This window comes from Melanotaenia boesemani, chromosome 18 (genome assembly GCF_017639745.1).
Source record: "Melanotaenia boesemani isolate fMelBoe1 chromosome 18, fMelBoe1.pri, whole genome shotgun sequence".
NCBI lineage: Eukaryota > Metazoa > Chordata > Actinopteri > Atheriniformes > Melanotaeniidae > Melanotaenia > Melanotaenia boesemani.
This window is the reverse complement of record NC_055699.1, coordinates 1,462,267-1,478,804: the sequence shown is the minus strand read 5'-3', so window position 1 is coordinate 1,478,804 and position 16,538 is coordinate 1,462,267. Positions and strand designations below refer to the sequence as shown.

The 16,538-nt window shown below is 41.3% G+C and overlaps 1 protein-coding gene across 2 annotated transcripts; it reads left to right on the top strand.

Moving 5' to 3' along the window:
- Positions 1–1,883: 1,883 nt before the first annotated feature.
- LOC121629236 (clavesin-1-like) lies at positions 1,884–14,954 on the top strand. Of its 2 annotated transcripts, none has more exons than XM_041968868.1 (8): positions 1,884–1,966; positions 5,718–6,451; positions 7,819–7,989; positions 9,104–9,222; positions 11,687–11,861; positions 11,963–12,073; positions 12,606–12,829; positions 14,803–14,954. In XM_041968868.1, the coding sequence occupies exons 2-8, from the start codon at positions 6,320–6,322 to the stop codon at positions 14,879–14,881; spliced, it is 1,011 nt and encodes a 336-aa protein (XP_041824802.1). In that variant the 5' UTR covers positions 1,884–1,966; positions 5,718–6,319; the 3' UTR covers positions 14,882–14,954. The 2 variants fall into 2 exon arrangements, with proteins under 2 accessions (XP_041824802.1, XP_041824804.1); XM_041968870.1 differs by lacking the exon at positions 1,884–1,966 and adding an exon at positions 2,204–2,287.
- Positions 14,955–16,538: the final 1,584 nt, after the last annotated feature.

Genomic DNA, 16,538 nt, shown 5'->3' with positions numbered 1-16,538 from the left:
AAACTTTGAAGACATGCGCGCGTCCGCATGCGCGCAGTAGTGCGCGCACATTCTACAATCTGTCCAGGTTGGTTCGTGAACGCGCACCATCAGCTACTGTCAAAAGCTGGAACGTGAAAGTGTGTGAAGTGCACGTGTTTACGTCAACAAGACAGGAAATTATTGACTGGAGTTTCAAAGTTAAAGCACAGGTGTGAACGAACAAACAGGACTCTTTACTTAAAAGATAAACTGAACAGAGTGGTGGCAAAGATGCTTAGCACTGAAAATTATATGTAGGCTACTGAAACTTTGAACAGTTCATTCATTCATTCATTCATTCAAGACATAACTTTTTGTACTCTGGACCACAACCAAGGCCAAAACTTTTTACCATGAAGAAAATGTCACATCTACTTTATAGACCCAACAGTGAGTTAAAAGGAGACTCACAAACAGAACTGATCCTAAAGATCCCATTAAAACCTGGTTCTTTGTTAAGTTGTCTGTTGTGTGTCACAAAACTTTTTCATCCCTTGAGTCAAGAGCTGGAATGATTTATAGATCATTCAAGCATAAAAGTGGTTTAACAAACATAAAAAAGACATTCCTCTGAAAATAATCAGGTACAAGAGCTGGACTGAAAATGAATGAAAAAGCAGAAAATATCCAAACAAAAAACTTTAAAAGAAAACCTGGAGAACTCTGGATAGAGACCAGAAGGTCTGTAGATCCAAAAGAATAAAATAGGGTCTGGATCAACACACAGGATTACTAATGATGGTGCAGGTAAAGATTATTATTATTTTAAATGACTAAACAAAATATATCTTTATTTCATACAAGTAGTTTATTAGTTTTAATGGCGAATCAGATGTGAGACACGCAGAAATAAACGGATCACAAAACAGAAACAAAAACATACAAACGCAAAAATAAGTTCGGAAAGAAAAAAAGATCAAACCCAAGTTTATTGTTACTTTGAATATATATAATATCAAATAAGGTATATATATATGATCAATATAATTATAAATATATGAGCAGCTATAAATATATCAACTGCAAATTACTTAAATATTCATTTAGTAATATTAAAGGTTTGTATATAAATATATATAAGTAATATCCTGTAAATGCTACTTGTATTTACATATTAAATAATACAAAGACACATTTAAAAATAAGAAAACAAGTGTATTTATAACTATATATATATATATATATATATATGTGCCCTATTTTATGTGTCAATATATCACCTGTAAATATTTTTGCTAATACAATTAGACATATTGTAAAAATACTATACCAATTTCCATATAATAATACATATAAAACAATTTTATATTATATTATTTGTCTGTCTGTTTGTTGTTTCTTTTTACTATGAACCACGAGTCCGCAATAAAGAAATACTACTACTAATATAATACATGTGAAATATATTCTAGGACAGTGTTATGGTCCCTCTTCCACCTTGTAGAAATAATTAGTATATTTCTTTCTAAATAGATGTTTGATTTTAATAACACAGTTATTTAGTTAATCTGAATTTAGTAAACTTGAAGGAAACTAATCTAATGTAAAATAAATGATGGGCCACAGCCTGCTCAATGTGAAAATCACAACCGGAAGCAGTGGGATCAATAACGCAACTTGACCATGTCGAAGCATCTTGACGTTTTCTCTCGTTGCACAAAGTGAAATCTCACCTCCTCCTCTTCCTCCTCCTCCTCCTCCTCCTCTTCACGGAATCACAAGGACGAGCTTCTTTTTCAGGAAAATCGCATTTTCATGTGATCCATCCTCTGCTCCTTCTCTTTTCTAATCATCGGAAAGCTCTTTTGTCCGCGGGATGCCGACGGCCACCACCTCCTCCTCCTCCGCCTCCTCCGCCTCCTGCAGCAGCATCAGCACCACCGCCGGAGGGCCGTCGGGCCGCGCAGGACAGCCGGGTTTCAGCCACCGAGCCGCTCGCAGCACCGTGAGTCCTCTCTGTCAGAAATGACGCTAAAACGCGGCAGAAATGCGGGTAGATTCCGGGTAAAGCGCCACTCCTGCAGGATGCTGTTCCAGCATCTGGAGGGTCACTTTGATCACAGCCCGCAAAAATCTGATCTAAACATGACATTTAAAGACATTTCCTCCCAACATCATCCAGCCCTGCGGGACCTTTAAGTGTCTCCGGATTTTTCATTACTACCAGTGGAAACACAGATTGGGCAACATCTGACTGGGGTAATGTGACTGGCAGATGGGGACGAGCTGGGTGGGGTGTGTGGGGGTCAGTGCGTGGAGGTAGTAGGTCATCTGTCAGGACACAAAGCTGAAATTCAGAGAACATTCTTGATGAAACTGGAAAATGGAGGCACAGGGAGAAAAAGGAGATTATTGAGTCAGCGTCCACAAAGTAAAAATTTAAAGGCATTTTTTTCACATATATTCCATATGATGCATCAGCAGCTCGTCATGACTCAATATTTCCTTTTGGGAAGTTACTCTCAGAACTAAGAATTTAAAAGTCCTAATTTCCACAAATGTTTAGTGACTCCAGCCTCAGAAATGACGTCATGAGGTTGTTGGCTCCATCACTCAGCAGAGTTCATTACAGAGACGGTCGGACTTGATCAGCCTCGTGTCTGACTCAGAGCTGCTCTACTCCGCTGTAGCTTCGGTCTTATAAAACCCCCCAAACTAAAACAGACCTTTACAGCTTCTGAAGCTTCCACTGGAGGAGGCTTTCAGATAAAAAGTAAGTCTTTTCAGGATCTTCAAAATGTTTGGGACCCTTAAAATAATTACACTAAATGTACAGAAGACACGAAGAAGTCACTAACTAGAGCTTTTTTTCTGTAGCCATGAAAAAATAAGAAACCTCTGCAGATGAAATCATATCTGATTGGAAAAGTGAACTAATACACACCTGAAACTGTTTCAGTAGATCAGACATGCTGCAGCGTGTCTCGGTTATTTAGTGCATGCTGTGGCCTACTTGTAAATTATTAGAAGTGACTGGACACAACGAGGCGATGCACACCGCAGGACGCTTTCTCCCCAAGAGAAGATGGTGATTGTCTCAGTTTTCTAAACACACTGTTTCTCAAAAGGGGGGCATGTACCACTTCGTACAGAGACTCCAGGGAGAAAATGAGAAAATAAGAACAAATTTTCCCATTTCATCAAAAATAGTTTATAAACTAAAATGTACATCTTGCATTTAGTTTAGTTCGTTATAACAAACCCAGGTCCAGGACTTTTGACACATTCTGGGTCATGTCAGATGACATCACCTGTCAGTCGCTTGTTGCCAGGAGAACTTGAAGCATGGTGCGATGGTGAAACACATCAGCACTGTTATCAAGGCGAGCTTCTTTCAGCTGAGGACTCATGCCAAATTCAAATCCATGAATTTGTATCCTTGCGTCTGGATTATGGTAATGCTTTGTGGGGTTGGGTGGACCAGGGCTCCTTCAGCGCTTACAGAGCGTACGAAATGCTGCAGCCCGCCTACTGACTAAAACTCATGAACACATCTTCCTCATTTTGTGCACCTTACACTGGCTTCCTGTCTGTTTTCATGTTTAAGGTTCTATTCTTTTTTTCTCATTCCCACCTTATTTGAATGAGTTGTTGCAGCCCTGCATGCCGCCCAGAGCCTTGAGGTCAGCTGGCCAGTTCCTGCTGGCTGTCCCTAAAACCAGGTTAAAAACCAGGTGATAGAACTTCTTCGTGGCAGCTGTGGAACAGCCTCCCTCTGTCTGTCAGGTCCCACTTCTTCTCCCTGGCGTTCAAATGCTAGAAAAGTTGGAGTTTACTTTACCGATTATGATTTTACTTCATTATGTATTTATTTTATCTGTGTTTTATTTATATAGCTGGTATTGTGACGCACTTGGGCAGCTGAAGTTGTTTTAATGTGCTATATAAATAAACGTGAACTGAGAATTTGAAGCGACGTTGGTAAAGCGGTTGTGGGAGACTCGTTTTACTCCAGCTGGACGAGAGTTTCGCTTGTTAAATACATGGATAGTGACAATAGAAAAACAGGAGAGGACTCTTTAATGTATAAAAAGCTGAGCTGTTAGTGAAGAGAAAAGGTTTGTCATGCATTCAGTCATAAATTGTTCACATTCAACATGTTTGTTTCCTTTTAGTTGAAGTGTTTCTTAAATCAGGCACTGATGGCCCAGTTTTTACTTCTGTTCCCAACCAGTAAAGCTCGACATTACGTAGCAGAAAAATGAATCTACAACATGTACAACACTGAAAAAGTTTGAGTGACACTGATATAAACAACTGTAGACATGCTAATAAAATCACAGCTAGTAGAAAATACTGAGACAAAACAGCTGGAATATCTGGGTGGAGAGGTGCGCCATGATGCAGGATTAACTCTTTACTGAGATGTGTTTAAAGTCCGTTTGTAGTCATTCACCTGGCAGATCACAAGGGGAACTGGTCCGAGTTTGATCAAATCAAATAGAAACTGTTCTCCACTGAATCAGTTTCTATTGTAATGTGATTAACTTGTGATTTACAGTCCCTGCAACGGATGCTGATGCTCATCATCTGTAAAAATCTGCATCCTCTCACTGGATCTGATGACATCCCAAACAGGAAAATCAGGCCGAAGCCTTGAAATGTTTCCATGCTGAAGAACCACGTTAAAAGTAGTGAATAAACTTCAGATTCAAAACACTGAACGGAGCCAAGACTTCGGCCCTCATCCTGACAGCGGGGCATGTTTGAGATTTTAATCTCCAGATTTAATCATAACATCTTTTCATCAGCTCATTTGACCGAAGCTAAAACCTGCTGAGCTGGAAAATACTGCAGTTACAGTCAAAACAGACTGCATCCCGTTACCATGGTAACCATGCCTCCGATGATGAGCGAGAATGGGCTGAAAATGTTTTTATATTTTGTCCCGATTGGCTAAGAAGTGTTTTATGATCCTGTATCTGGTGCAGATAAGAAAATGAGTCAGTATATTTAAAATATTCAAACAGGAAGATGATTCGTTGGGACTGGTGGGATGTGCAGGTGGTTGTGGGACGGCTTCTGAGCTAAAGGAACTTTTTCAGCATGAAGTTCATGTTTCAGAGCTGCAGTTTTCTGAATGCTGTTTTCTCTGACCTCCAACCACAGAGCTGCTTTCCGGGCTTGTCTGGACTCTGTGGAGCAGAGGACGGTCTCTAAGATCAGAACGATTCTGTCCAATCAGAGCCACCCCTGAACCCGGTCTTCATAAGCTCCAGACTCCTCTCTCTATGGGGGGTCCACTGAGAGACTGAAAAACTCTTTTGTCCCTCGTGCCATCAGGCTGTTTAACGCAGCCACGTCAGGGAGAAGAGAAGAGCTGGAAATGTCCTGAACATTACTAAACTTTGGTCGACCTTCACACTGTGGCTCCTTCTAACGACGGCCATCTTGTTTTCTGTCTCTTCTCTGAGCTTTTTCCACTCAGTCAGTCTGATGTTGACTCGTCTGATCTCTTACTCTGTTACGTTCTCTCCTTATTTTACTCTGATCATGCTGTCTTGTGTTTCTTTGCCAAATCATCTATGATGTGTGTTCTAAATGGCCGTTGTTGAACATTGTTGAGATATTGCCAGTAATAAAAAAAAAAAACATGATTAAAACCGAAACATCGGCTTTATTTCCATTAAAAAGCTCCAAAATTTTTAAATTTATACACATTTAATGACTAACTTTTTGTTTGTTGTCTGTTTCAGGCTGAGGAGCTTCGCACCACACCGAGGTGCCTCAACTGACCCTCGTCTGCTCTCTGATATCCGACCGAACAGAAGAACCAGACTTCACCACAACCACAGCTCAGCTTGTAAAACCTGAAAGAGCCATGACAGGGAGCAGGAGGAGGAGGGCGGCTCAGCAGGAGAAACAGGCCACAAAAAGGACATGAATTTGCCTCCAACGTTCAGAGAACGTTTACACACTGAGATTTTATGGGTCTGAAACATCTCAACCAAGCCTCAAATAGCAAAAACTGAAGGTCTTTTTCTCTGTCCACATCCAGAAAGCAGAGACTGTCAGTTTCCTGAAGGCTGGCAGAGACGATTGTTCACGAGCTGCTTCTGCTGGACAACAAGCTTGTGAAGCTGCACTCGCTTTGTGGATCATTACCTTCTATAAACCTGAAATTAAAGACATCACAAAGACAGACAGCATATATGATTGTGTTACAGATAAAGAGACACAACCCAAACATCCTTCAGCTTTAATCCTGGGACTGTCTGGGACTCCAGAAGCTGGAATAACAAATATTCTGCACAAACAAAACTGTGTTTCAGAGGAACGTCTGTTGGAAGTTGTTTGAATGTTTGGAATAAAACCAGAGCGAGACACAATGATGAATCACCTCCATGCCGGTCTGAGCTCGGAAACGACGGAGAAGGCTCGCTTAGAGCTGAATGAAAACCCGGATACGCTGCACCAGGACATCCAGCACGTACGTAGACACACCACAGAGCAGACGGAAAGCCCGACTCCTCCATCATGTGTTGGTAGTTAAATCCACACACAGAAAAACATTAATAGCAAATACAGAAGGTTTTTAAGTTGGTCATTATAAAGGACTGAAGGCCCGAAGGAGAGACTTTTGGGGAAAACTTGATTTTGCTGTAAACCAAACTATGTATGTTTTACTTTGTTAATCAGAATCAAAAATATTTATCAATCCCAAACAGAACTTCTGGTATAACAGCAGCCCACTGGAGATAATAAGAATTATTAATATATAAGTAATAATACAGTGAAGGAAAAATGTACACCACATGTTTATATAACATTAATTTAACCAGGATCTCTCCTGAGACCAGAGTCTCTTGTTTGAGGGAGAGCTGACTGAAGGCTTCTAACTGACCAAAAAACACCAAGTTACTGAGCTTTAAAGGTACATTGTGTAAGAATTACTCACATCTAGTGGTAATGATGGGTATAGAAACAACTTCTAGAAATGATGGCAATACCAAAATTCTTCCAGAGATAAAAATGTTCTCATCGGTGAGGAGATCCAGTAGCCTCAGGTGCAGCGATGACTGCAGGTAACGACTGTAACACGATGTACACGTGTACTGTCTTCTTCTATGGTCCTGTAAAGGTGAACTTTTCCCAAACGGTGCTCAAGCGTCTATCAAACAAAACAAAGTTTTAAAGCTGCAGTTTTAAAGCTGCAGCCTCAGCTAATGGTCTCACTTAAAACACAGAGCTGTTTGTCCATTCAGAGACACCGTAGTAAAAATGGTGCCACAAATATGGTGCAACTCTACAGACCGAGCAGGCGTAGCCCCCCTGCACAGACAGACAGGAAACTGGACTTAAATTTAAGGCTGTTCATAAACTAGCATGTAAACTGGGCTGAAAAGTTATTCTACATGTGGTGCAATGTGGAAAAAAGTTTGAGAAGCACTGGTCCAGAGAAAGGGGGAGAAGGCTGTCTCCTGTGGGGCCAGTACCGCTGACCAGAGTGCCTCAGACACACGAGCTGTGGTCAGGTGTCCTGCTGTTCCCCAACACTAAAAGCAAATTAGTTTCATCTTGATGAGGATCTACTTACATGTTTCTTTTTTATATGAGAGAACAGAAACAGGCACATTTTATTTTCTGGAAATTCAGTAAAAAGTTGCACCACATTTTGAAGGAAGGGAAAACTCCACCGCTCACGTATTAATATTCTCTGAACAAAACAAAACTGGGTTTAAACTTGAAACTGTGATTAGAGAATAAATCATGATGTTCATCTTTTGGATTGACGACCTTAAACGTAAGTGAAAATGTGGAAAACCCCTTTCTGAACTCCATGTGGTGGTTTTGCAGGTGCGGGACATGATTGTGACGCGACCGGACATCGGTTTCCTGCGAACGGATGACGACTTCATCCTTCGCTTCCTTAGAGCCAGAAAGTTCGACCAGGTGGAGACCTTCAGGCTGCTGGCTCAGTACTTCCAGTTCCGACAGCAGAACCTCGACATGTTCCAGAGCTTCAAGGTTTGTTTTCAGACCCGAACTGTAAGCGTGAGCAAATTCTGTCACATTTACAGGTTTGTGTTTTCTAGATTCAGGTTGCTGAAGGTGGAGTGTAAGTAAAGTAAAGTAGTTTATTCTATAAATAAATAAGATATTCCCATATACATGTAAACTGGGTCTTTGAGTACCTTCCCACAGAGGAACCACCTCTTCTAGAGTCCACATACTCTACAGAAGAACCTCTTCTAGAGTCCACATACTCTACAGAAGAACCTCTTCTAGAGTCCACATACTCTACAGAAGAACCTCTTCTAGAGTCCACATGCTCTACAGAAGAACCTCTTCTAGAGTCCACATGCTCTACAGAAGAACCTCTTCTAGAGTCCACATGCTCTACAGAAGAACCTCTTCTAGAGTCCACATACTCTACAGAAGAACCTCTTCTAGAGTCCACATACTCTACAGAAGAACCTCTTCTAGAGTCCACATGCTCTACAGAAGAACCTCTTCTAGAGTCCACATACTCTACAGAAGAACCTCTTCTAGAGTCCACATACTCTACAGAAGAACCTCTTCTAGAGTCCACATGCTCTACAGAAGAACCTCTTCTAGAGTCCACATGCTCTACAGAAGAAAGCCATTTGATAACGACCAGAGATCACCACAGGAATCGAGCTTGGAAATACACTTTAAGCTTCGGCTCCTTCTTGACCACAACAGACCGGTACAACATCTAGATCACAGCATCTAAAGTTTTAATCTCTCACATATTGATTTTATAACTTCACATATCAAATGAAATTCCTCTCAGTGGCTCCTCCCCTTCAGTTTACCGCCTTCAGACTAGGACAGGAATGAAGGAGCAGTGGCTGAAAGGCTACAAGATCATTATTTCTTCATCCTGAAACAACAGGGGAACCTTCGCTCAGCAACATGGATGGAGTGAGATCGAGCATCATAGAATATCATTAAAGGAAGATCCAGACAGACACAGCTGGTCCGTCACGTGTTGCGTAATCAGCTCCGACTTACTGAAGCCAGAACCGCTGTAGAGATGCTCTGCAGCATCCGCTCCAACACCCAGCCGACGCCGGCACGGGTCTCTCTCATGAAGAAATGAACATGTGTGTTTCAGGTGGACGACCCCGGCATCAAGAGAGCGCTGATGGATGGTTTCCCGGGTGTGCTGGAAACTCCAGACCAACATGGCAGAAAAATCCTCATTCTGTTCGCTTCTAACTGGGACCAGAGCAGGTAAAACGCAGGCTGTGACTATGCGGTGACCAAACCTGGAAAAACACGTATGAAGTCTGTCAAATGCAGCAAGATGTGGAAAAAAGTCTCAGGACAGTTTAAAAGTCGAGACCTTTAAACATATTTTCTTTTTAACAGGTGAAAAACATAAATTATGTAGAAATTATAGACAGAAACACTTGCTGATAATTTGGTGAACAGGTTTATTTCCAGTGAGAACTCACACTGGTTCCCCGTCATGTTGTACAGATTTAGACCAGGTTCAAGCACGAATTAAACAACATGACGGACTTCAGAACTCATTTCGGTCAAAAAGTTTCAATAAATGTTAAAAAAGATAAGACTAAGGCGGTCCCAGTGAGACACAAGATCTGTTCTGTCAGAAAGTCCTGGTGGAGTTTGCAGCATAGAACAAAACATATGACAAAAGGTTGCACCTGATTGGCTGATTTAAATGTCAGCACGACGAAAAGGATTAAAGGGATAAAACCCTAAATCCAACATGTTCCAGCTGAAAACCCAAACTCTGTAAAAGTACTGAAGTAGAACATTTAGAATTAACAATTGTAGATGTTGGAGGGCAGGTAAAAACAAAAAATATGTTTTAACTGGTTTATACACAGATGTGATGCACTGGTTAGGAACACTGGTGATGTTGGCTGGGAGGCAACTCCCAGGAAAAGAGTCCGGTTAGTGAAGTCGAAGGAACTCGCTTGTACAGACAAGTTGTGAAGAACCAGGTATAAAGGAAGCAGGTAAGAAGTTGTCAGAGTCCTGATGTGAGCGAGCAGAGGGAATGATGGGTAATGGAGTTCAGTCAGATGGCAGGCAGAGCTGGAGGATATAAGCCGGTAGAGATTAAGCAGGATGACAGATGTTGGTGTGGGGGTAACGGGTAACGAGTCAACAGGGGACGTATCCAGGAAGCCAAAATCCAAAACAAGATCCAGATCCTTAATCCAATAAAAACATAGCCAGGTCCAAAAGCCAGAGCAGACGAACAGTTTGAGCCAGATCCAAATGACGAGTACTCAAGAAGAAATCCAGGTCAGAGCCGAGTCACACCACAGACGACATGGGAAGAACAGAAAAACAACACAAATCACAGGTTGACAACATTCAGGGGTCAGGTACAATATTATATATATATATTTAAATATATATATACATACATACATACCAGTGGAGCCAGAGGCAGAGATCAGGTCCAGAACAGTTCAGGTCCAGTCCAGGCAAACATTCAGCTGCAGGAGTTGGAAGGTTGGAAAGCCGCTAGTGGTCGACGGGTTTGCAGACGGTCTGGCGTTGGAACGAGGTTGACGCTCCTGCTTAAGAAGAGAGAAGAACAGGTGAAGCTGATTTGGTTCGTTAGTGAACAGAGAGGGTTGAGAAGTGACAGGAAATATGACCAAATAATACCAGTTTTTTTATATTTTATACAGCAACTACTATATAGTTATATAGTAAGAACCAGATCCTTTATTATATCCTAATATATAAAATATATATAACTTAAAAGAGAGTCTATTTTCACATCACTGTTTTTAGAGGACCTGTCTGGTCAAAGGCAGTTACTTGAACCTGTCTACAAAAAGGGTCTGTTTCAGAAAGAGTCCTCTTTTTATATATTTATCTTTTTATATATTTATCTTTTTTATATATTTATATGTATTTATATGGGTCCCTGTAAGGACAAGAGAATTATTAAACAAGAACTGCCTGCTTGTATTAAACAATTTACTTATAATGCCTTACATGTCATATTGTGTTGAAATATAGGGAAATGTATATAAAACAAATATAGATCCAGTTATAAAACTTCAGAAAAAGCTAGTAGTATAATAAATAAAACAGGTTATTAAGAATCAATTAAACTTTTTATACGTTTTAATGGTTTCAAATTTGTGGACAAAAATGATGGAAATTGTCTTTCGAGTGCTGAATAATAGAGTTCCAGTAGCATTAAATCATTTTTTACACTGAGAGAAGGAAACCTCAGTTTGAGAGGATTATTCATGTGTAAGATTTGTAATATGAGGACAAACGTTAAAAAAGACGTGTCTCAGTTTTGGACCGAACTAAGTCCTGAGCTGAAATTGTCTCTCTGATAAATGAAAATAATCAATGATTACACGATGATTGTGTGATAAGAAGGATTTGTGGATGACTTTGTGTTAAGTTTATAAGTAGATGCTGCAGGGCCATGGCTGATCATCATTTATGAGCTTCAGCTTCGTCCTTTCTGGTTACTGAATGTGGTTAAACTTGACTGTGTAAACTTAACCAACATAAAGATGAAGACTGACTGATTGATTGAAGACAAACACACACATAAAAAAGCCTAATGAGCCGTTTCTTTTCTTAGACTGAAGTGGAGCAAACAGAGGTGTAGTTAACACTGAGGCCTGTCACACGCTCGTTAACGATCGATTAGCTGCTGATCAATAAATCCCTCCCTCCTCAGGAACTCATTCATAGACATCCTGCGGGCTATCCTGCTCTCTCTGGAGGTTCTGATAGAAAAGCCAGAGCTCCAAATCAACGGCTTCATCCTCATCATCGACTGGAGCAACTTCTCCTTCAAACAGGCCTCCAAGCTCACACCCAACATCCTCAAACTGGCCATCGAGGGTCTTCAGGTGAGCTCGCCGTCCACTCCGGTCCTCTCCTTCCACCTAACGCATCACTGTAAGACTTCTAGAAAGGAAAAAAAAGATGTCTCCTTCTCTTATGTCCTCAGGACAGTTTCCCGGCTCGGTTCGGAGGAATCCACTTTGTGAACCAGCCCTGGTACATTCATGCCATGTACACCATCATCAAGCCGTTCCTGAAAGACAAGACCAGGAAAAGGGTGAAGACATTTACTTCCTCATCCATCTCTTCTCCCTCATCGTGGTTCTGTAATCCTCACTTTCCTTCCCTCCCTCTTTCTCTTCACATCTTTTTCCCTTGACTCCTTTTTTCCATCTCATCATTTCATCCAAGCTTTTCTTCTTACAGTAGTTTCTTAGTTTACATCTGTTTGATTCTTCACCTCTTTCTTTCCTTTCTTCTGGTCTCTGTGTGTTTTTCTCTCCTTTCATCTTCTTTTCACTTTTTCTCCTTATCTTATTATTTCCTCCCTTATTATTTATCCCCCTCTTCTCTGATTGTTTCTTTAATTTCTCTTTTATTCGTCCTCTCCTTTCCTGCTTGCCCCCCTTCCTTGACTGTTTTATCTCCTTATCTTCTCTTCTTCCTCATTTAGTTTCCTTGTTTCCTCTGTCTTCTCATCCGTCTCCTCTTGTTGGTTTCCACTCCTCCAAGTTTTCTCTTTTCTGCCATTCGTCTGCTTTTCTTCCTTTCTGTCCCATTCTTAATATGTTTCCTCCTCCCCTCCACAGATCTTTCTCCATGGAAACAACCTGAACTCGCTCCACCAGCTTATCCAGCCGGAGTGTTTGCCGTCGGAGTTCGGTGGGACGCTGCCACCGTACGATATGGGCATCTGGGCGCGAACGCTGCTAGGACCAGACTACAACGATGAGACGGAGTACACGCTGACGTATGACGCCCTGCACGTCAGGGAGAACTGTGGAGGAGGAGGAGACAAGGACATGATGAAGAGGTGAGAGTTGTTTTGATGGAAAATGAGGTGAAGAGACTGATGTGGGATTAGTCTGAAACCTCCATTTAAGTTGAATTCATTTTTAAAAACTTGAATCAAGTTTTACAGCCAATCAAACACAGCTGTTGTGTTATTTTATGCATTTTATTAAACCTTTATTTTATCAATCATTCATAAAAAACTGTTATTTTTTAGTAACAGCCTGGTAAACAGTAAGCTGGGTTCAAAAAGAAATATAAAAGACATTTTTACTCACCATCCTCTTCATCGGGACCACCTTCTAGTACCAGGTCATCCTCTTCATCGGGACCACCTTCTAGTACCGGGTCATCCTCTTCATCGGGACCACCTTCTAGTATCGGGTCATCCTCTTCATCGGGACCACCTTCTAGTACCGGGTCGGACCTTTTTAATCCTGGTGTGATAGATGAAGCAGGTGGTGGAAACCTTCCTCAGAGGTTTTCTCCATATTAACATGACAGCATCACACAGTTGCTGCAGGTTTGTCGGCTGCATCCATGATGAGAATCTCCCGTTCCACCACATCCCAAAGCTGCTCTACTGGACTGAGATCTGGTGGCTGTGGAGGCCGTTGGAGTCCAGTGAACTCATCGTCATGTTGTAGAAAGCAGGTGGAGATGATCTGAGCTTTGTGACATGGTGCATTATCCTGCTGGAAGTAGCATCAGAAGATGCTCCACTGTGGTCATAAAGGGATGGACATGGTCAGCAACAATACTCAGGTAGGCTGTGCTGGTTAAACCAGGCCACGTTGGTACTAAGGGGCCCAAAGTGGACCAAGAAAATCTCCCCCCACCATTACACCAGCAGCAGCCTGAAGTGTTGATCCAAGGCAGGATGGATCCATGTTTTCATGATGTTTCCAGCAGATTCTGAGCCGAGCATCTGAATGTGGAGCTGAAATGGAGACTCGTCAGACCAGCAACGTTTCTCCATCTTCTATTGTCCAGTGTTGGTGAGTGTGTGTGAATTGTAGCCTCAGTTTCCTGTTCTTAGCTGGAGGAGGCACCCGGTGTGTCTTCTGCTGCATCCTGGTCCAGACAACTGCTGCTCTGGATGTTTTCTCTTCTTCAGACCATCTCTGGAAACCCTGGAGATGGTTGTGGGTGGAAATCCCAAGAAATACTCAGAAATACTCAGAGCCCTGGGGGATTCAAACCCTGGTCTTCCACATGGGAGCCAGATGCTCTACCAACTGAGCTAACCAGTCACAACAAACACACTTTTTGTCTGAGCAACATTTAACAAAATACATTTAGCAGCACAAATGTTATAAGCAGAAGCTGAAATTTTCAATAAGCAACAAAGAGGGAACAAACCAAGGATGGTTTTGTAAATGAGCATTAAACCTATAAGGAGGAGTGTGCAGGGATGACCAGTTAACAGCAGAATAGAGTCAATGGTGTGTTTTAAACAGCGCGTTTATAACAGACTGGATTACAGAATGATGAAGGACATCAAGCTTTTGGAGACTAACCTCACTCACTGATAGGCTATGATGATCTCATATATCAATCTCTCTGGATTGTCTTCTTCTTTCTTCTTGGTGAGTGGTCGTTTTGGGCAGTACCGCCCCCTAGCAAGCAGTCGTTGTAACTGCATGATATGGTTGAGGCGGTTTGGTCCACTTGTGCCGTGTGAAATCGAACCAAATCCAAAGAAGGATTTCAGAATTCCCAGCCGGTTGAACCAGATCTCCTGGACCACCATGGTTTGACAGAAAGAGGCTAAGAAAGGAAGTGCTCTGTAGTTTGTAGCTTGTTTTTTTGTAGGTGTTTTTTTTTTTTGTTTTTAGTTTATTTACATATTTAAAAGTCTGTTTCATGATTTTCGTCATTGTCTATGTATGAAATGTGTGGTGGCAAAGAAATTTCCCCTTTTAGGGGATGAATAAAGCTTATCTTATCTTGTGTAGCCTGTGTATTTCATGGCATCGTGTTTTTGTGTTTCAGGTCTCAGTCGACAGTGGAAGCAGGAACTCTCCGGCAGACGGACAGAGAGACCAGCACGCCGCTGCTGGCCCTGGACTGAACCCACACAAGAACATGCAAAGATTTATTTAAACACACACAGGCAGCAACAGCTGAGTATTAACTGGTAGAATTGAACTGAACTCAGTGATACGACTCATACAAATACATTTGCACTTCTATCTTTGTGGGGGCTTCAAGCAATGCTTTATTTTTGCTATGTTATCATCTCCTGCTGTTTGAGCCTGATGAATCTTTCTGTGTGGGTCATCAAGACAAATGTACTTTGGGGAATGTTTCTATATTTGTCTATCTGAAGACAGAATTTGTCACAATCAAGCTTCTCCAGTCATTTTTTATATTGTATTATTTATTGTACAACTAAATAGATAGCATAGAATTGTCCTCAAGCAGTCATAAAAACCAAGGGAAATTTCTGCAGAGTTACACAGAAGTTTTTATGTTAACAAAAAAATGCACTTAAACATGTTAATATGTGTAATGTAATATATAAGTTCCTATTCTCAGTCTTCTGTCTCAACTTGAACTTAAAGTGAGGACAGGACCAAATGTCCTCACAGTGAAGGAATGTCCTGACTATGAAGTCCCCACAAGGGTAGCTGTACAAACACACACACACACACACACACACACACACACACACACACACACACACACACACACACACACACACACACACACACACACACACACACACACAGAGTGTGTCCTGTCTGAGCCATGTCATGCCTGTCAGCTGATCCATCTTCCTGTCCAGATGTCCACAACAGCATCATCACAACATGACTGTGTCGTGCCTCTACGTCACACTAAGCTGGATTTTAACGCCGTAATCACACCTAAGATGTGACGCAACGATGTTTCTGTGAACTGTGAGTTGAGTTAGAAACAAAAAAACAAACAAGAAAACAAAATCAAAGCTTGATGAGATGTGTGGAACCTGATGTCAGAACAGCCGTCTCAGCGATGCCATGAGGAAGACGAAAAAAAGACGAGAAGCATTTCAGAGCAAGTGGCACCAATGAGGATTCAGCTAAACAAATTTTACATTAATAATCATTTTTCCAGTTTTTTCTCTTTGTCTGGATTCAAATTAAAATTAATTTTGAATACTACTCTGAATAAAACTCAAAATGTCAAATATAACAGCAGACATTTTAGACTAATACAACATTTTAGTAAATTTAGAGTCTTTTAGCTTTTGGTTTTTATTTCAAGGAACATTTTAGTTTTGTCTGGACCTGGTTCTAAAAAGCCAAATTACAAGATCTGATTAATAGAAGCAGGTGAGAATAATACTTGCTTTTAACTCCAGGCTCATGTAAGACCAGTCCATCCATACTTGCCTGGATGCTGTACCTGTTATAGGATGATAACACTGGAGGGTGAACACATCTGTTCATTGTTCTTGGAAACAGCAAACATAAAGTTCGGGTGGTTGAATTTGTTTGTAGTGTCAAAGATGATATTTAAGGCCAGCAAATCCAGTCACCTTTACCTTTACACTGCTTCTTCTTGACTCTGATTTATCTTGTGTACAGCAGCTTAATTTCTTATGTAAAATAGAGATTTACTGTTTACGTGACGTAGTCACCCCCCGTCCCGGTAAAATAGCGAGTGTCCCGGTGGACAACTAATCTACTGAGGAGGAGCCCAATTATCTGAAGAGCCGGAGGAGAACGAACAGAGAGCGAAAA